This window comes from Tachyglossus aculeatus, chromosome 4 (assembly GCF_015852505.1).
Source record: "Tachyglossus aculeatus isolate mTacAcu1 chromosome 4, mTacAcu1.pri, whole genome shotgun sequence".
In the NCBI taxonomy this organism is placed as follows: domain Eukaryota; kingdom Metazoa; phylum Chordata; class Mammalia; order Monotremata; family Tachyglossidae; genus Tachyglossus; species Tachyglossus aculeatus.
The window spans coordinates 9,960,570-9,982,588 of NC_052069.1; the positions used below are offsets into that span (position 1 = coordinate 9,960,570).

Sequence of the window (22,019 nt, forward strand, 5' to 3'; positions counted from 1 at the left end):
CTCTGCCAGGAACGGAAGGACAGAGGGCGGCCCTGGAGGTTCCTCTGACAGTAGTGGAAGGACAGAAAGCGGTCCGGGAGATTCCTCTGACACGAGCAGCAGGACAGAGCGAGGCCCTGGAGGTTCCTCTGACAGGAGCGGAAGGACAGACAGTGGCCCTGGAGGTTGCTCTGCCAGGAACGGAAGGACAGAGAGCGGCCGTGGAGGTTCCTCTGACAGGAGTGGAGAGACAGAAAGCGGTCCGGGAGATTCCTCTCACAGGAGTAGCAAGACAGAGTGAGGCCCCGGAGTTTCCTCTGACAGGAGCGGAAGGACAGAGAGTGGCCCTGGAGGTTGCTCTGCCAGGAACAGGACAGAAAGCGGTCCGGGAGATTCCTCTGACAGGAGTAGCAGGACAGAGCGAGGCTCCGGAGGTTCCTCTGACAGGAGTAGCAGGACAGAGCGAGGCCCTGGAGGGTCCTCTGACAGGAGCGGAAGGACAGAGAGGGGCCCTGGAGGTACCTCTGATAGGAGCAGCGGGACAGAGAGCAGCCCCGGAGGTTCCTCTGACCTGAGCAAAGAGACAGAAGCCAGCCCCGGAGGGTCCTCTGAAAGGAGCGCAGGGACAGAGGCCGGCCCCGGAGGGTCCTCTGACAGGAGTAGGGGGATACAGAGCGGCCCCAGGGGTTCCTCTGATGGGAGCGGCGGGACAGAGAGCGGCCCTGAAGGTTCCTCTAAGAGGAGTGATGGTACTGGGAGCGGCTCCGGAGGCTCCTCTGACAGGAACAGGACAGAGAGCGGTCCAGAAGGGTCCCCCACTCCTTGGGCCAAGCAGCCCAGCCCCTAGCTCCGGGCTGGAGGCCAGGAACATGTGTGACGCTCACCACTCTTGAAATGGGAGACTTCTTCCCAAAAGGCTTTGTGCAGTCGCGTTAGGAGCTCTTCCTTGAGCCTTCCGGAGAGCTTCCCTTCTACGGCCAGTGCCTCCAACGTTTGAGAGATCACGCTCAGTCTGCACTTCGTCTCGTCCTGTAGCTGTGACTTCAAGGACTCGATCGTCCTCGCCACGTGCTCCCAATTCACTGTTCGGGCTTGGATGTTCTGAAAGGAATCATACTTCATGAAAACGAAACGGAAATTCAGGAGGTGATAGCCTCGTCACAGACATCAGATCTGGATAATACACTAATCCAGTCCACGCTGGTCTGTTGTGGTTTGGAGCGGGTGGCTCCCCAACCTCCTTTCAGTTGAAAATGCTTCACATTTGTGGTGAATTTCGGTCATTACTTAGGGCATTATCCAATATCCAAAAGTGGAAGTCTCTTCCTGTTTTCCAAACCTGTGCTGGGATTCATTCATTCGTATTTATTGAACTCATGCAGAGCACTGCATTAAACAATTTGGAGAGCACAATATAATAATAATAATAATGGCATTTATTAAGTGCTTATTATGTGCAAAGCACGGTTCTAAGCGCTGGGGACGTTGCAAGGCAATCAGGTTGTACCACGGGGGGCTCACAGTCGTATTCCCATTTTATAGATGAGGTAACTGAGGCACAGAGAAGTTAAGTGACTTGCCCAAAGTCACACAGCTGACAAGTGGAGGAGCCGGGATTAGAACCCATGACCTCTGACTCCAAAGCCCGGGCTCTTTCCACTGAGCCACGCTGCTTCTCAATATAATGATAGCATTTGTTAAGCGCTTACTACGTGCAAAGCACTGTTCTCAGCGCTTGGGGAGGTTACAAGGTGATCAGGTTGTCCCACAGGGGGCTCACAGTCTTAATCCCCATTTTCCAAATGAGGTCACTGAGGCCCAGAGAAGTGAAGTGACTTGCCCAAAGTCCCACAGCTGACAATTGGCGGAGCCGGGATTTGAACCCATGACCTCTGACTCCAAAGCCCGGTCTCTTTCCACTGAGCCATGCTGCTTCTCAATATAACAACAATAAACAGACACATTCCCTGACCACAACGAGCTTACGGTCTAGAGGGGGAGATAAGCACTGGGATAGACGCAAGATATGCAGGTTGGACACACTTCCTGTCCCACAAGGGTCTCGCGTTCTAAGTAGGGGGATAAGGATTTAATCCCCATTTTACAGATGAAGAAACAGAGGCACGAAGTGAAGCGACTCGCCCAAAGTCCTACAGCATACCAACGGCAGAGCCGGGATCAGAACCCAGATCGGTGAGGGCAGGGAATGTGTCTGTTATATTGTTCTGTTGGACTCTCCCAAGCGCTTAGTACAGTGCTCTACACACAGTAAGCCTTCAATAGATATGACTGACGCACTCCGCAACCTCGGTTCTTTTTCATCACAGAACTGTCCAAATACAGTCAGCGGGGACGGCGTAGTTCACGCAAGACCTGGAAAATATCCCGGAGTTTACCGGACCGGCTTTCAACAACCACCACCTTGGTTATTCCAGGAAAAGGAAACCTCTCTCTAAGGAAACTGCCTTTTTTTCCAGGCCTCGTCAAGTTTCCATGTCTGGCGGACCTGGATGCCAAAGGAAAAAGCTCATCATTAGATGGAGCAAGCGGATAATATCCCAGGCTTTTACGCAAAAAGGAAAGAAAACGAAATAGTAATAAACACCTGATCAGATTTTACCAGATGTGCGATGGCTGTCTCCATTTAGAAATAATAATAATAATAATAATAATGTTGGCATTTAAGCGCTTACTATGTGCAAAGCACTGTTCTAAGCGCTGGGGGGGATACAAAGTGATCAGGTTGTCCCATGTGGGGTTCACAGTCTTAATCCCCATTTTACAGATGAGGTAACTGAGGCTCAGAGAAGTGAAGTGACTGGCCCAAGGTCACACAGCAGACATGCGTCCTGGCCCAGGACTGAAGGTTATTTATTCAAAAGAAATCTGGAAAGCGTGCCTAGGAAATATTCCAGGTTAAATAAGCACGTTTAACGAGGCAACGATATTTGAAAAATAAAACAGGCCCAGGTGGTCCAGACAAAGATAGCTAGTATTCCCACTTCCGCAATCATGCCCGGTTTGCTATATGTAAGAAATTTGGTTATTTGGATCACAGAGTCTCAAGTGCTGGTAAGGGACAGAAAGGACACGATGCCTTGGTTCTGTGTGACAGGAAGGGTAACGATAATAATGACGAAAATAATAACGACAACCACCACCACGGCGGTATTCGTCAGGCACTTGTAAAGTCAGTCATAGTGCTCAATTGTATTTATTGAGCACTTACTGTGTGCAGAGCTCTGTACTAAGCGCTTGGGAAGAGTATAAGAGCTTGGCCCTACTGAGAGCTCACCTCCTCCAGGAGGCCTTCCCAGACTGAGCCCCTTCCTTCCTCTCCCCCTCGTCCCCCTCTCCATCCCCCTCATCTTACCTCCTTCCCTTCCCCACAGCATCTGTATATATGCTTGTACATATTTATTACTCTATTTATCTTACTTGTACATATCTATTCTATTTGCCAACTTGTACTTCCCAAGCGCTTAGTACAGTGCTCTGAACACAGTAAGCGTTCAATTAATACGATTGATTGATTTTATTTGTACATACTTATTCTATTTATTTTATTTTGTTAATATGTTTGGTTTTGTTTTCTGTCTCCCCCTTCTAGACTGTGAGCCCACTGTTGGGTAGGGACCGTCTCTAGATGTTGCCAACTTGTACTTCCCAAGCGCTTAGTACAGTGCTCTGCACACAGTAAGTGCACAATAAATACGACTGATTGATTTTATTTTGTTAGTATGGTTGGTTTTGTTCTCTGTCTCCCCCTTCTACACTGTGAGCCCACTGTTGGCTAGGGACTGTCTCTATATGTTGCCAACTTGGACTTCCCAAGTGCTTAGTACAGTGCTCTGCACACAGTAAGCGCTCAATAAATACGATTGATTGATTGATTGATTATAATACAACAACAGACACACTCCCTGCCCACAATGAGCTTACAGTCCAAAGAGGGAGGCAGACGTTAATATAAATAAGTGACAGATGTGGACGTGAGTGCCGTGGGGCTGGGAGGGGGGATGAATAAAGTCAGGGTGATGCAGAAGGGAGAGGCTAGACTGTGAGCCCACTGTTGGGTAGGGACCGTCTCTCTATGTTGCCAACTTGTACTGCCCAAGCGCTTAGTACAGTGCTCTGCACACAGTAAGCGCTCAATAAATGCGATTGAATGAATGAATGAAAGGAGGGCTTAGTCAGGGAAGGCCTCTTGGAGGAGATGGGCCTTCAATAAGGCTTTGATGGTGGCGAGAGTCATTATCTATCTGAGGAGCAGCGTGGCTCAGTGGAAGGAGCCCGGGCTTTGGAGTCCAAGGTCATGGGTTCGAATCCCAGCTCCACCACATGTCTGTTGTGTAACCTTGGGCAAGTCACTTAACTTCTCTGAGCCTCAGTTCCCTCATCTGTAAAATGGGGATCAAGATTGAGAGCCCCACATGGGACACCCTGATCACCTTGTATTCCCCGCCCCCAGCGCTTAGACCAGTGCTTTGTGCATAGTAAGCGCTTAACAAATGCCAATATATTAGACAAGCCCCATGGCTCAGTGGAAAGACCCTGGGCCTTGGAGTCAGAGGTCAAGGGTTCAAATCCCAGCTCTGCCAATTATCAGCTGTGTGACTTTGGGCCAGTCACTTCACTTCTCTGGGCCTCAGTGACCTCATCGGTAAAATGGGGGGTGAAGACTGTGAGCCCCCCGTGGGACAACCTGATCACCTTGTAACCTCCCCAGTGCTTAGAACAGTGCTTTGCACATAATAAGCACTTAATAAATGCCATTATTATTATTATTATTATTATTATTATCTGCTGGATATGAGGAGGGAGGTGGCATTAGAGAAGCCAAGTATGCAGGTTGAGTTGAATAGGAGAATTTATCAGGTGCCGCGCACAATCTCCCCGCTTCAAGACTGTAAGCCCAGTGTGGGATGGGATTCCCTCTCTTTATTGCTGAATTGTACTTTCCAAGCGCTTAGTACAGTGCTCTGCCCCCAGTAATCACTCAATAAATACTACTGAATGAATGAAAAATCCGATAATCGGGTTCCCGCAAGGTACCCAGTTTCTCCAGAAACTTTCGGACTTCTGCCAATCAACCATGCGGTGGGCAGGGGACTGTACTATGCGCTTGGGAGAGGGCAATGCATTCATTCATTCAATCGTATTTACTGAGTGCTTTAAAAAAAAAGTTAATGGGATTTGTTAAGCACTTACTGCGTGTCAGGCACTGTTCTACGCACCGGGGTAGACGCAAGATAATCAGGTTGTCCCACGTGGGACTCACAGTCTAAGTAGGAGGGAGAACAGGTACTGAATGCCCACTGGCAGTTGAGAATAATAATAATAATAATGATGGCATTTATTAAGCGCTTACTATGTGCAAAGCACTGTTCTAAGCGCTGGGGAGATTACAAGGTGATCAAGTTGTCCTACATGAGGCTCGCAGTCTTCATCCCCATTTTACAGATGAGGTAACTGAGGCACAGAGAAGTGAAGTGACTCATCCAAAGTCACACAGCTGACAATTGGCGGAGCCGGGATTTGAACCCATGACCTCTGACCCCATGACCTTTTAGACTGTGAGCCCACTGTTGGGTAGGGACCGTCTCTATATGTTGCCAACTTGTACTTCCCAAGCGCTTAGTACAGTGCTCTGCACACAGTAAGCGCTCAATAAACACGATTGATGATGATGATGACTCCCAAGCCCGGGCTCATTCCACTGAGCCACGCTGCTTCTCAGGCACAGTGAAGTGAAGTGACTTGCCCATGGTCACACAGCAGTATTGTGTCTGGCACACAGTAAGCACTTAACAAATACCATTTTTTTTAAAAAAAGAGTTGGAACCATGATAAGAATCCTGTTTTTCATCTGTCTCCCCCTCCTAGACCGTAAGCCCGTTGTTGGGTAGGGACTGTCTCTATGTGTTGCTGATTTGTACTTCCCAAGCGCTTAGTACAGTGCTCTGTACCCAGTAAGCGCTCAATAAATACGACAATGTATGGATCCAGGTTCTCTAGCCACCAAGCGGATGCTTTATCAACTAGGCCGCACTGCTTCCCCCGCTGCTTATAAAGTCTGATGGTTCTTTAAAAATATATTCCCGGTTTCTGCCTGCCAGGACTGTGTGATGACCGAAAATGCCCTTTTGTCCCCTGAGATCGTGGTTCCTTTGCGTGAACTCCAATTACGAGTTCCAGATTCCCATCATGAGAAGCAGCGTGGCTCAGTGGAAAGAGCCCGGGCTTTGGAGTCAGAGGTCATGGGTTCAAATCCCGGCTCTGCCACTTATCAGCTGTGTGACTTTGGGCGAGTCACTTCACTTCTCTGGGCCTCAGTTCCCTCATCTGGAAAGTGGGGATGAAGACTGTGAGCCCCCCAAGGGACAACCTGATCACCTTGTAACCTCCCCAGTGCTTAGAACAGTGCTTTGCACATAGTAAGCACTTAATAAATGCCATCATTATTATTATTGTTATTATTATTATGACCACAGAGGCAAATTCTGCCTGAAGGCAGAAGCAGGAGGCAGTGCATCATTCATTGAATGACTGAATAAATCATATTTGGAGAAACAGCATGGCTCAGTGGGAAGAGCATGTGCTTTGGAGTCAGAGGTCATGGGTTCGAATCCCAGCCCCACCACGTCTGCTGTGTGACCTTGGGCAAGTCACCTAACTTCTCTGAGCCTCAGTTTCCTCATCTGTAAAATGGGGATTAAGACTGTGAGCCCCCCGTGGGACAACCTGATCACCTTGTTTCCCCCTCAGCGCTTAGAACAGTGCTGTGAACATAGTAAGCGCTTAACAAATACCATTATTGTCATTATTATTATTATATTTAATGTGGTATTTGTTAGGTGATTACTATGTGCCAGGCACTTTACTAAGCACTGGGGTGGATACAGGCAAATCGGGTAGGACACAGTCAATGTCCCACCTTGGGCTCATACTCTTCACCCCCATTTTACAGATGAGGGAACTGAGGTTCACAGGTCACCCAGCAGACAAGTGATGGAGCCAGGATTAGAACCCAGGGACTTGTGACTTTCAGGCTCGTGCTTGTTCATTCATTCATTCATTCAATCGTATTTACTGAGCGCTTACTGTGTGCAGAGCACTGTACTAAGCGCTTGGGAAGTCCAAGTTGGCAACATCTAGAGACGGTCCCTACCCAACAGCGGGCTCACAGTCTAGAAGGGGGAGACGGACAACAAAACAAAACATATTAACAAAATAAAATAAACATCCACTGGGCCAAGCTGCTTCTCGGTGTTGCCGACTTGTACTTCCCAAGCGCTTAGTACAGTGCTCTGCACACAGTAAGCCCTCAATAAATACGATTGATTGATTCTCGGCTCACAGAGGTCTAACAAAGCATGCTTCCTGGTTGGTCTGGGAAGTCCCACGATTGGCATCAGATTGTAAATCAATCAATCAATCAATCGTATTTATTGAGCGCTTACTATGTGCAGAGCACTGTACTAAGCGCTTGGGAAGTACAAATTGGCAACATATAGAGACGGTCCCTACCCAACAGTGGGCTCACAGTCTAAAAGGGGGAGACTGAGAACAAAACAAAATAAAATAAATAGAATAGATATGTACAAATAAAATAAATAAATAAATAAATAAATAAATAAATAAATAAATAAATAAATAAATAAATGGAGTAATAAATATGTACAAACATATATACATATATACAGGTGCTGTGGGGAAGGGAAGGAGGTAAGATGGGGGGGATGGAGAGGGGGACGAGGGGGAGAGGAAGGAAGGGGCTCAGTCTGGGAAGGCCTCCAACAACAGCCCATATGGAATCTAAGGATTTGCCTTGAAGCCACCCAAGTGGATAGCAGGGAATGTCGAAACTTAGAAATCTTCCCTATAAATCATGGAGATGGGAATATCTGTACACGGCATTGTGTGGGGCTGCTTTTTAAGGCCCAAGGAACATTTCACCTATTAATAATGTCAGCTCTGGATTGGCACCACGGGTCACAAAGACTTGGGTTCAGCAGCTAGAAGATTGGGGGTGCAGAAATAGAGCTGGAAAGAGTCAGCGGGATACTCTTTTCTTGCAAGGCCCCACTGCTTCTGGAGTGCTTTTGCATTATTAATCATCATCAATCGTATTTATTGAGCGCTTACTATGTGCAGAGCACTGTACTAAGTGCTTGGGAAGTACAAATTGGCAACACATAGAGACGGTCCCTACCCAACAGTGGGCTCACAGTCTAAAAGGGGGAGACAGAGAACAAAACCAAACATACTAACAAAATAAAATAAATAGAATAGATATGTACAAATAAAATAAATAAATTGAGTAAAAAAAAATATGTACGAACATATATACATATATACAGGTGCTGTGGGGAAGGGAAGGAGGTAAGATGGGGGGATGGAGGGGGGACTATTAATAATTAGTAATAATATGATTAATAATAATCATAATAATAATTATGGTATTCATTAAGCACTTACTATGTGCCAAGCACTGTTCTAAGTGCTGGGGTAGATACAAGGTACCAGGTTGTCCCACATGAGACTTAAAGTCTTAGGTGGGGCAGCGTGGCTTGGTGGAAAGTGCCCAGGCTTGGGAATCAGAAGCCGTGGGTTCTAATTCCAGCTCCGCCACTTGTCTGCCTTGTGACTCTGGGCAAGTCACTTCACTTCTCTGTGCCTCAGTTACCTCATCTGTAAAATGGGGATTAAGACTGTGAGCCTCCCCCCATGGGACAACCTGATCACCTTGTAACCTCCCCAGTGCTTAGAACAGTGCTTTGCACATAGTAAGTGCTCCACCTTCTAGACTGTAAGCCCACTGATGGGTAGGGACTGTCTCTATATGTTGCCAACTCGTACTTCCCAAGCGCTTAGTACAGTGCTCTGCACACAGTAAGCGCTAAATAAATACGATTGATTGAATAAATGCCATAAAAAAGTCACTTCATTCATTCAATCGTATTTATTGAGCGCTTACTGTGTGCAGAGCACTGTACTAAGCGCTTGGGAAGTGCATGCTGGCAACATATAGAGACGGTCCCTACCCAACAGTGGGTCTAGAAGCTGTGAGCCCACGGTCACAGTCTTGTCCACCTGTAAAATGGGGATTAAACCTGTGAGCCCCATGTGGGACAACCTGATCACCTTGCACCTACCCCAGCGCTTAGAACCGTGCTTGGCACACAGTAAGCGCTTAACAAACACCATTATTATTGTTATTATTATTATTATTAATCCCCATTTGACAGGTAACTGAGGTGCTGAAAAGTTAAGAAGCTTGCCCAAGGTCACACAACAAACTGGCCTTGCACCTGCAAACCAGATGCAATGCGGTCATTTTGTGATTCTAGAAATGGGCCAACAGTCCGAGGGAGCCCTGGTTGACCATTTCCCTTTGATATCTGCTTTTGATATAAGCGCTTAGTATGGTGCTCTGCAAACAGTAAGCGCTCAATAAATACGATTGATGATGATATCTGCTGATATCTTCCCAGACTGAGCCCCTTCCTTCCTCTCCCCCTCGTCCCCCTCTCCATCCCCCCCATCTTACCTCCTTCCCTTCCCCACAGCACCTGTATATATGTATATATGTTTGTACATGTTTTTTTTACTCTATTTATTTATTTATTTTATTTGTACATATCTATTCTACTTATTTTATTTTGTTAGTATGTTTGGTTTTGTTCTCTGTCTCCCCCTTTTAGACTGTGAGCCCACTGTTGGGTAGGGACTGTCTCTATATGTTGCCAACTTGTACTTCCCAAGCGCTTAGTACAGTGCTCTGCACATAGTAAGCGCTCAATAAATACGATTGATGATGATATCTGCTGTTCTCGTATCATACCACTGCCTGCACGGCCTGAGATTCGCTTAACAATCCTTCGGCGGCAATCATCCCTTCGGTCAAATGCATCCGAATTGCTCCCGTTTTGCCACTGGAACGCTTTGGCTGGTCCAGCAGAAACTGCAGGGCTTTGTCTGTCTGTTTCCAGAAAGCTTCCATCTGTACAGGGAGAAGGAATCACAACCAAATCAGAAAGAACTGAAGGAGCTTCTGGTAGGTCTTCGGAAAATTTCCAAAAGAGATAGATCCGGTTGGAATATTGACACGGATAAAGTTTGAAAAAAATCTCTTTTAAATAGTGACACAGATTCCTGATATTTCCGGCAAGTTGATTTGAGTTGTTCCCGAGAGTTATGTTTATCCACTCATTCATTTAATCGGATTTATTAAGAGCTTATTGTGTGCACAGCACTGTACTAAGGGCTTTGGGAAAGTACAATACAACAATAAACAGGCACGTTCCCTGCCCACAACAAGCTCACAGTCTAGAGGGGAAGCAGCATGGGTTCGGAAGGTCATGGGTTCTAATCCCGGCTCCACCACTTGTCTGCTGTGTGACTCTGGGCAAGTCACTTCGCTTCTCTGTGCCTCAGTCACCTCATCTGTCAAATGGGGATTAAGACTGTGAGCCCCCCGCGGGACAACCTGATCACCTTGTAACCTCCCCAGCGCTCAGAACAGTGCTTTGCACATAGTAAGTGCTTAATAAATGCCATCATTATTATTAAATGGAGATGAAGACTGTGAGCCCCCCGTGGGACAACCTGATCACCTTGTAACCTCCCCAGCGCTCAGAACAGTGCTTTGCACATAGTAAGTGCTTAATAAATGCCATCATTATTATTAAATGGAGATGAAGACTGTGAGCCCCCCGCGGGACAACCTGATCACCTTGTAACCTCCCCAGTGCTTAGAACAGTGCTTTGCACATAGTAAGTGCTTAATAAATGCCATCATTATTATTAAATGGAGATTAAGACTGTGAGCCCCCTGCGGGACAACCTGATCACCTTGTAACCTCCCCAGCACTTAGAACAGTGCTTGGCACATAGTAAGCGCTTAATAAATGCCATCATTATTATTAAATGGGGATTGAGACTGAGCCCCACGTGGAACAGGGACTGTGTCCAACCCCAATTTGCTTGTACCCACCCCAGCGCTTAGTACAGTGCCATGGCACATAATAAGTGCTTAACAAATACCATCATCATCATCATCATCATCATTAGAGGGGGAGACAGACTTCAATATAAACAAATTACAAATAAATCAAAGACACGTATAACAATAAATAGGTTTATTTCACCTACTTCCCGTATTCTATTTCCTCTGAAGAGGCTACACCTTTGAGTTTCTAGACTGTGAGCCCGTTGTTGGGTAGGGACTGTCTCTATATGTTGCCGACTTGTACTTCCCAAGCGCTTAGTACAGTGCTCTGCACACAGTAAGTGCTCAATTAATACTACTGAATGAAGAATGAAGAATGAAGAATGAAGAAGCAGCGTGGCTCAGTAGAAAGAGCCCGGGATTGGGAGTCAGAGGTCATGGGTTCTAATCCTGCCTCCGCCCCTCGTCAGCATGTTTTGTTTAGTTGTCCGTCTCCCCCTTTTTAGACTGTGAGCCCGCTGTTGGGTAGGGACCGTCTCTATAGGTTGCCAACTTGTACTTCCCAAGCGCTTAGTACAGTGCTCTGCACACAGTAAGCGCTCAATATATACGGTTGAATGAATATCACTTCACTTCTCTGCGTGGCTCAGTGGAAAGATCCCGGGCTTTGGAGTCAAAGGTCATGGGTTCAAATCCCGGCTCCTCCACTTGTCAGCTGTGTGACTTTGGGCAAGTCACTTCACTTCTCTGGGCCTCAGTTCCCTCATCTGTAAAATGGGGATTAAGACTGTGAGCCCCACGTGGGACAACCTGATCACCTTGCAACCTTGTACCAGACTGAGCCCCTTCTTTCCTCTCCCCCTCGTCCCCCTCTCCCCCTTCTCCATCCCCCCGTCTTACCTCCTTCCCTTCCCCACAGCACCTGTATATATGTATATATGGTTGGAAAGATTCAATTTTCCCAGTTTGATACAGGGAATTCTTAATGAGGTATACTTTGGAAAGATTCAATTTTCCCAGTTTGAGAGAGGGAATTCTTAATGAATGAAAGCAGGCATTGTCTCCCCTAGGTTCGCTGATGCTAGATTGTCAGTTTCTTGGGGGCAGAGTTGGGGTCTTTGAGCTCTATTGCTTTCCCCCAAGAAGCAGGGTGTATATATGGTTGTACATATTTATTACTCTATTTATTTATTTATTTATTTATTTTACTTGTACATTTCTATCCTACTTATTTTATTTTGTTGGTATGTTTGGTTCTGTTCTCTGTCTCCCCCTTTTAGACTGTGAGCCCACTGTTGGGTAGGGACTGTCTCTATGTGTTGCCAATTTGTACTTCCCAAGCGCTTAGTACAGTGCTCTGCACATAGTAAGCGCTCAATAAATACGATTGATTGATTGATTGATTGATTTTATTTTGTTAGTATGTTTGGTTTTGTTGTCTGTCTCCCCCCTTTTAGACTGTGAGCCCGCTGCTGGGTAGGGACTGTCTCTATGTGTTGCCGACTTGTACTTCCCAAGCGCTAAGTACAGTGCTCTGCACACAGTAAGCGCTCAATAAATACGATTGATTGATTGATTCCCTGTGCCTCAGTTACCTCATCTGTAAAATGGGGATTAAGGCTGTGAGCCCCAAGTGGGACAACCTGATGACCTTGTATTCCCTCCCAGTGCTTAGAACAGTGATTTTCACATAGTAAGCACTAACAAATACCATCATTATTATTATTATTATTATTATTATTATTATTATTATTGTTAAGGTTGACTCTCAAAGCATACTACTGATTGATGGATGGACATGTAACCTTAAGGGAGGTTAATGTGAATTAAGGACTCAGTAATCCCAAATAGAATGCATAGACAGTTTTCTCGGTCAGGAACAAAGTGTGAAGCTTAGCTCAGGAACCTACAAAGAGTTAGTGGACACAGCACAGTCCTGGGAGGCAGAAGGTCACGGGTTCTAATCCCGGCTCCACCACTTCATCATCATCAATCGTATTTATTGAGCGCTTACTGTGTGCAGAGCACTGTACTAAGCGCTTGCGAAGTACAAGTTGGCAACATATAGAGACGGTCCCTACCCAACAGTGGGAACACAGTCTAGAAGGGGGAGACAGAGAACAAAACCAAACATACTAACAAAATAAAATAAATAGAATACATATGCACAAGCTAATTAAATAAATAAATAAATAAATAAATAAATAAATAAATAAATAAATAGAGTAATGAATATGTACAAACATATATACATACATACAGGTGTCTATATACACACACACATTTATATATACATATACATATGTATATACATATATACACACACACACACACATATATATATACACATATACATGTGTGTATATATATATACACACACACATATATATATATATCTAGATATATAGATATATAGATATATATATATATACATGTATACATATATACAGGCACCACTTGTCTGCTGCGTGACCTTGGGTAACTCACTTCACTTCTCTGGACCTCCATCACCTCACATTACCTCACATTACCTCCATTACCTCACATGCAAAAAATGCGGGTTAATGGGGTGAGCCCACTGTGGGACGGGTTAACTTGTATCTACCCAAATGCTTAGAACAGCGATTGGCGCACGGTAAGCACTTAACGAGTACCATAATTATTATTATTTTATTTATTGGTTGAACAATTTGCTTTTCCACTCTGTGTTCCAACAGACTATGCCTGCCAATTAAGAGAAGAGCTTCCTCATTCTTCCCCTGGACTTCGTAATTCATCCCTACCCCACAACTCTGGATTCAAAGAAAATAATTAATAACGATAAAATAGCAGTAGTATCTGGTAAGTGCTCACTTTGTGCATTATGCTGAGAGGTATTATTATTATTACTATTATTATTATTACTGTTATGGCATTTGTTAAGCACTCACTATGAGCCAAGGAGAAGCAGTGTGGCCTAGTGGATAGAACACGGGCCTGGGAGACGGAAGGACCTGGGTTCTAATCAATCAATCAATCAATCAATCGTATTTATTGAGCGCTTACTGTGTCCACAGCACTGTACTAAGCGCTTGGGAAGTACAAGTTGGCAACATACAGAGACGGTCCCTACCCAACAGTGGGCTCACAGTCTAGAAGAAAATAATTCAAATAAAATAATTAATAACGATAAAATAGCAGTAGTATCTGGTGAGTGCTCACTTTGTGCATTATGCTAAGTGAGAGGTATTATTAATTATTATGATTATTACTGTTATGGCATTTGTTAAGCACTCACTATGAGCCAAGGAGAAGCAGTGTGGCCTAGTGGATAGAACACGGGCCTGGGAGACGGAAGGACCTGGGTTCTAATCAATCAATCAATCAATCGTACTTATTGAACGCTTACTGTGTGCAGAGCACTGTACTAGGCGCTTGGGAAGTACAAGTTGGCAACATATCAATCAATCATATTTACTGAGTGCTTACTGTGTGCAGAGCACTGTACTAAGCGCTTGGGAAGTACAAGTTGGCAACATATAGAGATGGTCCCTACCCAACAGTGGGCTCACAGTCTAGAAGAAAATAATTCAAAGAAAATAATTAATAATGATAAAATAGCAGTAGTATCTGGTAAGTGCTCACTTTGTGCATTATTCTAAGTGAGAGATATTAGTCATTATTATTATTATTACTATTATGGCATTTGTTAAGCACTCATCATGAGCCAAGGAGAAGCAGCATGGCCTAGTGGATAGAACACGGGTCTGGGAGATGGAAGGACCTGGGTTCTAATCAATCAATCAATCATATTTATTGAGAGCTTACTGTGTGCAGGGCACTGTACTAAGCGCTTGGGAAGTACAAGTTGGCAACATATAGAGACGGTCCCTACCCAACAGTGGGCTCACAGTCTAGAAGAAAATAATTCAAAGAAAATAATTAATAATGATAAAATAGCAGTAGTATCTGGTAAGTGCTCACTTTGTGCATTATGCTAAGTGAGAGGTATTATTAATTATTATTATTATTATTACTGTTATGGCATTTGTTAAGCACCATGAGCCAAGGAGAAGCAGTGTGGCCCAGTGGATAGAACACGGGCCTGGGAGATGGAAGGACCTGGGTTCTAATCTTGCCTCTGTCACGTGTTTGCTGTGTAACCCTGGGCAAGTCACTTCTCTTCTCTGTACCCCAGTTACCACTTCTGTAAAACGGGGATTAAAACTGTGACCTCTCTGTGAAACATGGACTGTGTCATTCATTCAATCGTATTTACTGAGCGCTTACTGTGTGCAGAGCACTGGACTAAGTCCAAATTGATTACTTTGTATCTCCGCCAGCACGCGGAATAGTGCTTGGCACACAGTAAGCGCTTACCAAATACCCTTCCAACAAGCACCTGTATATATGTATATATGTTTGTACATATTTGTTACTCTATTTATTTTACTTGTGCATATCTATTCTATTTATTGTAAGTATGTTTGGTTTTGTTCTCTGTCTCCCCCTTTTAGACTGTGAGCCCACTGCTGGGTAGGGACCGTCTCTATATGTTGCCAACTTGTACTTCCCAAGCGCTTAGTACAGTGCTCTGCACACAGTAAGCACTCAATAAATACGATTGATGATGATGATGATACCCTTTAAAAAAATATAAAAAAGGACTATTCTAAGCACAGGGATAGATACAAGTTATTCAGGTTGGACAAAGTCCCTGTCCCATATGGGACAGTGCTTAGTACAGTGTTCTGCACACAGTAAGCGCTCAATAAATACAACTGACAGTAGATTACTAGATTGGACATAATCCTTGTTCTACGCAGGAGTCACCTGTGCAAATGGAAGTTTAGTTATCTTCTTATTTTGCAGATGAGGAAAGTGAGGCACCAAGAGGCTAGGCGACTTACTCAAGGTCCCACAACAGCCTACTCGTAAAGCTGGGATTTGAACTCGGGTCTTTGGCCTCTCACGTCCGGGGTCTTTCATTAAGCCACACTGGTTTCCTCTGCCATAAGCGTGGAAGCTTTTAGACTGTGAGCCCACTGTTGGGTAGGGACTGTCTCTATATGTTGCCAACTTGTACTTCCCAAGTGCTTAGTACAGTGCTCTGCACACAGTAGGGGCTCAATAAATACGATTGATTGATTGATTGATTGATTGATTGAAGATGTCTCCGCCCCTCAACTTTCTAGAGAGAGGTCACATTCTCCCAGCCTCCCGCCTCTCCCCACACCAGAAGCAGCGTGGCTCAGTGGAAAGAGCCCGGGCTTTGGAGTCAGAGGTCCTGGGTTCAAACCCCGGCTCCGCCAATTGTCAGCTGTGTGACTTTGGGCAAGTCACTTCACTTCTCTGTGCCTCAGTTACCTCATCTGGAAAATGGGGATGAAGACTGTGAGCCCGAGGGACAACCTGATCACCTTGCAACCTCCCCAGCGCTTAGAACAGTGCTTTGCACATAGTAAGCACTTAGTAAATCCATTATTATCATCATCATCATCAATCGTATTTATTGAGCGCTTACTGTGTGCAGAGCACTGTACTAAGCGCTTGGGAAGTACAAGTTGGCAACATATAGAGACGGTCCCTACCCAATCAATCAATCGTATTTATTGAGAGCTTACTGAGTGCAGAGCACTGTACTAAACACTTGGGAAGTACAAGCTGGCAACATATGGAGACGGTCCCTACCCAACAGTGGGCTCACAGTCTAGAAGGGGGGAGACAGAGAACAAAACAAAACATATTAACAAAATAAAATAAATAGAATAAATATGTACAAATAAAAATCAATCAATCATATTTATTGAGCGCTTACTGTGTGCAGAGCACTGTACTAAGTGCTTGGGAAGTACAAGTTGGCAAATAAATAAGTAAATAGGGGATGAACCCTGTGAGCCCCCCGTGGGACACCCTGATTAGCTTGTACCCCCCCCCAGTGCTTAGAACAGTGCTTTGCACATAGTAAGTGCTTAATAAATGCCATTATTATTATTATTATTAATAAATACTACTGAATGAATGAGAGAGTGAGGGAGAAAAAGAATGTGGCTTATTTTATTTTATTTCTTTTTTTATGGTATGTGTTAAATGCTTACTATGTGTCAAGCACTGTTCTAAGCGCTGGGGTAGATACACGATAATCGGTGTCGACACAGTCCCTGACCCACATGGGGCTCACAATCTGAATCCCATTTTACACATGAGCTACCTGAGGCCCAGAAAAGTTAATTCATTCATTCATTCAATGGAATTTATTGAGCACCTACTGTGTGCAGAGCACTGTACTGAGTGCTTGGGAGGGCACAATACAATGACAAACCGGACACAGTGGTGAGAAGGGCAGGGTATGTGCCCTGTCGCCCTGTGGTCCCCCAGAAGGAGCTGTGTGGCTGTCGATGCCTGTCTCCCCCCTTCTAGACTGTGAGCCTGCTGTTGGGTAGGGACTGTCTCTATTTGTTGCCGAATTGTACTTTCCAAGCACTTAGTACAGTGCTCTTCGCACTGTAATCGCTCAACAAATACGACTGCATGCATTCCCTGCTCACAACGAGCTCGCAGTCTAGACAGAGGGTGTTTTGCCCGAGACCACAAACCGGACAAGTGGAGGAGCTGGGATTAGCTGGGATTCTCATTCCCAGGCCCGTGCTCTAGCCACTAAGACAGTGCTCACAGTCTTAATCCCCATTTTACAGATGAGGGAACTGAGGCCCAGAGAAGTCAACTGACTCGCCCAAAGTCACACAGCTGACAAGCGGCGGAGCCGGGATACGAACCCATGACCCCTGACTCCAAAGTCCGGGCTCTTTCCACTAAGCCACGGTGCCACCAGGAATATGCCAGAGCCTTGGATCTGAGATCTCAGGACTGAGCACCTGCTACTGAACAACTGGAGAAACAGTGTGGCCTAGCAGTTAGAGCACAGGCTTGGGAGTCAGAAGGACCTGAGTTCGAATCCTGGCTCTGCCACTTGGGGCAAGTCATTTCACTTCTCTGGGCCTCGGTTACCTCATCTGTAAAAATGGAGATTAAGTCTGTGAGCCCCATGTGGAACACGGACTGTCGCCAAGCTGGTTACATTGTACCTGCTCCAGCATCTGGAACAAACGGTGCCTGAAACATACTAAGTGCTTAACAAATACCGTTAAAAAAATTAAGAAAACTTAGTTTTGGCTACTATAGTGTCTATGTACGCATCCATAATTTTATTTATTTACATTAATGTCAGTCTCCCCATCCGGATTGTAAGCTCACCGTGGGCAGAGAATGTGGCTGTTATATTATTATATTGTACTCTCTCAAGTACTCAATACTAATACTAATACTACTAATAATAATGATAGCATTTTATTAAGCGTTTACTATGTGCCAGGCACTGTTCTAAGTGCTGGGGAGGTTACAAGGTGATCAGGTTGTCCCACGGAAGGCTCACAGTCTTCATCCCCGTTTTACAGATGAGGGAACTGAGGCCCAGAGAAGTGAAGTGACTCGCCCAAAGCCACACAGCTGGCAATTGGCGGACCCGGGATTTGAACCCGTGACCTCTGACTCCAAAGCCCGGGCTCTTTCCACTGAGCCACGCTGCTTCTCTACACAGCACACTGCACACAGTAGGTGCTCAATAAACATAACTGAATGAGAAGCAGCGTGGCTCAGTGGAAAGAGCCCGGGCTTTGGAGCCAGGGGTCATGGGTTCGAATCCCAGCTCTGCTACATGTCTGCTGTGTGACCTTGGGCAAGTCGCTTCACTTCTCTGAGCCTCAGTTCCCTCATCTGTAAAACAGGGAATAAGACTGTGAGCCCCCCGTGGGACAACCTGATCACCTTGTATCCCCCCCAGCGCTTAGAACAGTGCTTTGCACATAGTAAGCGCTTAACAAATGCTATAAAAAAAAATTGAATGACTGATTAAAGGCAATCCAAGTTAAATGACCACAGGAGACAACACCGGTTACCACAGCTTCTGAAAAATGTCATTCAAATGATTTCGCTAGGGGATAAGATACAAGTCTTCCAAATTAAAAGTGAAAATACGTACATTATCAATGATATGTTCGGCATACTCCCTCTCTTTTCTTTCAATATCTTCCAGTGTGTTGTATTCCGAATTACCGACAGCTGACATCTCTGTGTTGCACAATCTAGAATGAAGTTGCTTTTCTAACTCTTTCAAATCCTGAAAAACAAACACTGCTGTTACTAATAAAATACTATCTTTTACCATGAAAAGGACTACACGTTACTCTGTTTTAAAATAACAATAAGGAAATAAAATCCAATAATGTCCTATTTATTTTTATAAAGAGCCTAAAAGTGGTAAAAAAAAAAAAAACCTCACACAGATAACCTCATCAGAATTAAGGTTTTTTTTTTATCATTCTTTAGAGGGTCTCAAAATAAAGAGGACATCATTTTTGATCCATAGACTATTTCTGTTGGATGAGATTGTGAAATTTGGGAGACAAGGGATAGTGATGTCTCCCCATTACCAGATTTAATCTTGTCAGGGTAAAGATTTTAATTAAGTACTTGGAAAAAACAGGAAATTATAGAAACATGAGTTAGCATGACTAAAGGTTAGAGTTAATTTTGCGAGTCCAAATTAAGGGCCGTTTAGCATTTTGGTCAGGGGTTTCAGATATCTCAGTAAAATATACGTAGATGGAAAGGGTGAAAGGTAAGAGATTGTTCAATTTGAATAAAATGCTAATTTCTAAGCTTTCCAAATGAGCGATTAAAAGCATTTCTTACCTATAACTAGATTATGAAATGTCTAAGAGTTTAGCACCAAGATTTTGCTGATTAAGTGGAGAATATTTAAGGAACCAAATGATAAAACTCGATTCTACTGAAGATGAATCAGAAGAACCTCAACGAGTGCATTTTGGCTCTGAAGAAACTTGGGATTCCCAATTTTAGTTGGAGGATTGATTACCAATGTAATTCCTTGGTACTTTCAATCTGAAAAGGTGGTTCACTTTAATATGAACCATGCCGGCACGAACAGCAGTCACGGCGTTACTTATTTAGCTCACTTTGACTTTCCAAGCACTTAGTACAGTGCTCTGCACACAGTAAGTGCTTAATAAATACGATTGATTGATTGATTGATTAATGCACTGCACTAAATGCTTGAGAAAGTACCACAGAACCACAGGACAGAAAGAAATCACACTCTCATAAATCAAATGCTCTTAAAACAAATTGCAAATGGGATATAGGGTGGCTTAGCAGATAGATCACGGGCTTGGTATATATGTATATATGTTTGTACGTATTTATTACTCTATTTATTTAACTTGTACATATCTATTCTATTTATTTTATTTTGTTAATATGTTTTGTTTTGTCCTCTGTCTCCCACTTCTAGACTGTGAGCCCACTGTTGGGTAGGGACCGTCTCTGTATGTTGCCAACTTGTACTTCCCAAGCGCTTAGTACAGTGCTCTGCACACAGTAAGCACTCAATAAATCCAATTGATTGACTGATTGGGAGTCAGAGGTCGTGGGTTCTAATCCCCACTCTGCCGTGACAGCTGTGTGACTTTGGGCAAGTCACTCTACTTCTCTGAGCCTCAGTGACTTCATCTGGAAAATGGGGATTAAGACTGTGAGCCCCATATGGGACAACCTGATTACCTTGCATCCCCCCCCAGTGCTTAGAACAGTGCTTGGCATGTAGTTGGTGCTTAATAAATGCCATAACTATTATTATTACTATTATCAGGAGAAGTTGTAGATTTATGGAGTTTCCTTCATGTGATATAATAATAATAATAATAATGGCATTTATTAAGCGCTTACTATGTGCAAGGCACTGTTCTAAGCACTGGGGAGGTTACAAGGTGATCAAGTTGTCGCACGGGGGGCTCACAGCCTTAATCCCCATTTTACAGATGAGGGAACTGAGGCACAGAGAAGTTAAGTGACTTGCCCAAAGTCACACAGCTGTCGACAATTGGCAGAGTCGGGATATGAACCCATGACCTCTGACTCCAAAGCCTGTGCTCTTCCCACTAAGCCATGCTGCTCCTCCTGATATACCAATCAGATGATCTTATTTTGATGAACAAATATACATCTGCACACAGTAAGCACTGGATAAATACGACTGATTGAGCGACTAATTAGAACCTAAGTTGGTAGATACATTCCTTCAAGGCCCTACTGAGAGCTCACCTCCTCCAGGAGGCCTTCCCAGACGGAGCCCCTTCCTTCCTCTCCCCCTCGTCCCCCTCTCCGTCCCCCCCATCTAACCTCCTTCCCTTCCCCACAGCACCTGGATATATGTATATATGTTTGTACATATTTATTACTCTATTTATTTATTTATTTTACTTGTACATACCTATTCTATTTATTTTATTTTGTTAAAATGTTTGGTTTTGTCCTCCGTCTCCCCCTTCTAGACTGTGAGCCCACTGCTGAGTAGGGACCGTCTCTATATGTTGCCAACTTGTACTTCCCAAGCGCTTAGTACAGTGCTCTGCACACAGTAAGCGCTCAATGAATATGATTGATTGATTGATTCTAGACTGTGAGCCCACTGTTGAGTAGGGACTGTCTCTATATGTTGCCAACTTGGACTTCCCAAGCGCTTAGTACAGTGCTCTGCACACAGTAAGCGCTCAATAAATACGACTGATTGATTGATTGATTCCCTGCCCACAAGGCTCTTACAGTCTAAGGGGGTGGGGGTTAAAAAAAAACACCCTTTCCTCTCCATCCAAACGCTACCACGTTAATCTAAGCACTTATCCTAGCCCACCCGGATTCCCGCACCGGCCTCCGTGTCGACCGCCCTGCCTTCTGTCTCTCCCTGCTTCAGTCCATACTTCACTCTGCTGCCCAGATGGCTTGTCTACCAAATTATCATCATCAATCGTATTTACTGAGCGCTTACTGTGTGCAGAGCACTGTACTAAGCGCTTGGGAAGTACAAATTGGCAACATATAGAGACAGTCCCTACCCAACAGTGGGCTCACAGTCTAAAAGGTGGGCCCACCGTATCTCCCCACTCGGGAAACTCCAGTGGTTGCCCACCAACCTTCATCTCCAACAGAAGCTCCTCGCCGTCGGCTCTAAAGCCCTTTATCAACTTGTCCC

At 44.7% G+C, this 22,019-nt stretch overlaps 1 protein-coding gene across 1 annotated transcript in view; it reads right to left on the reverse strand.

Moving 5' to 3' along the window:
- Positions 1-22,019, reverse strand: part of EVC (EvC ciliary complex subunit 1) — a 101,976-nt gene that overhangs the window by 66,193 nt on the left and 13,764 nt on the right. Inside the window, exons 7-9 of the mRNA XM_038744852.1 lie at positions 18,951-19,088; positions 9,827-9,985; positions 864-1,080 (exon numbers count right to left, since the gene is read on the reverse strand). Coding sequence (XP_038600780.1) covers positions 864-1,080; positions 9,827-9,985; positions 18,951-19,088 — 514 coding nt within the window. The remainder of the gene's footprint in view (positions 1-863; positions 1,081-9,826; positions 9,986-18,950; positions 19,089-22,019) is intronic.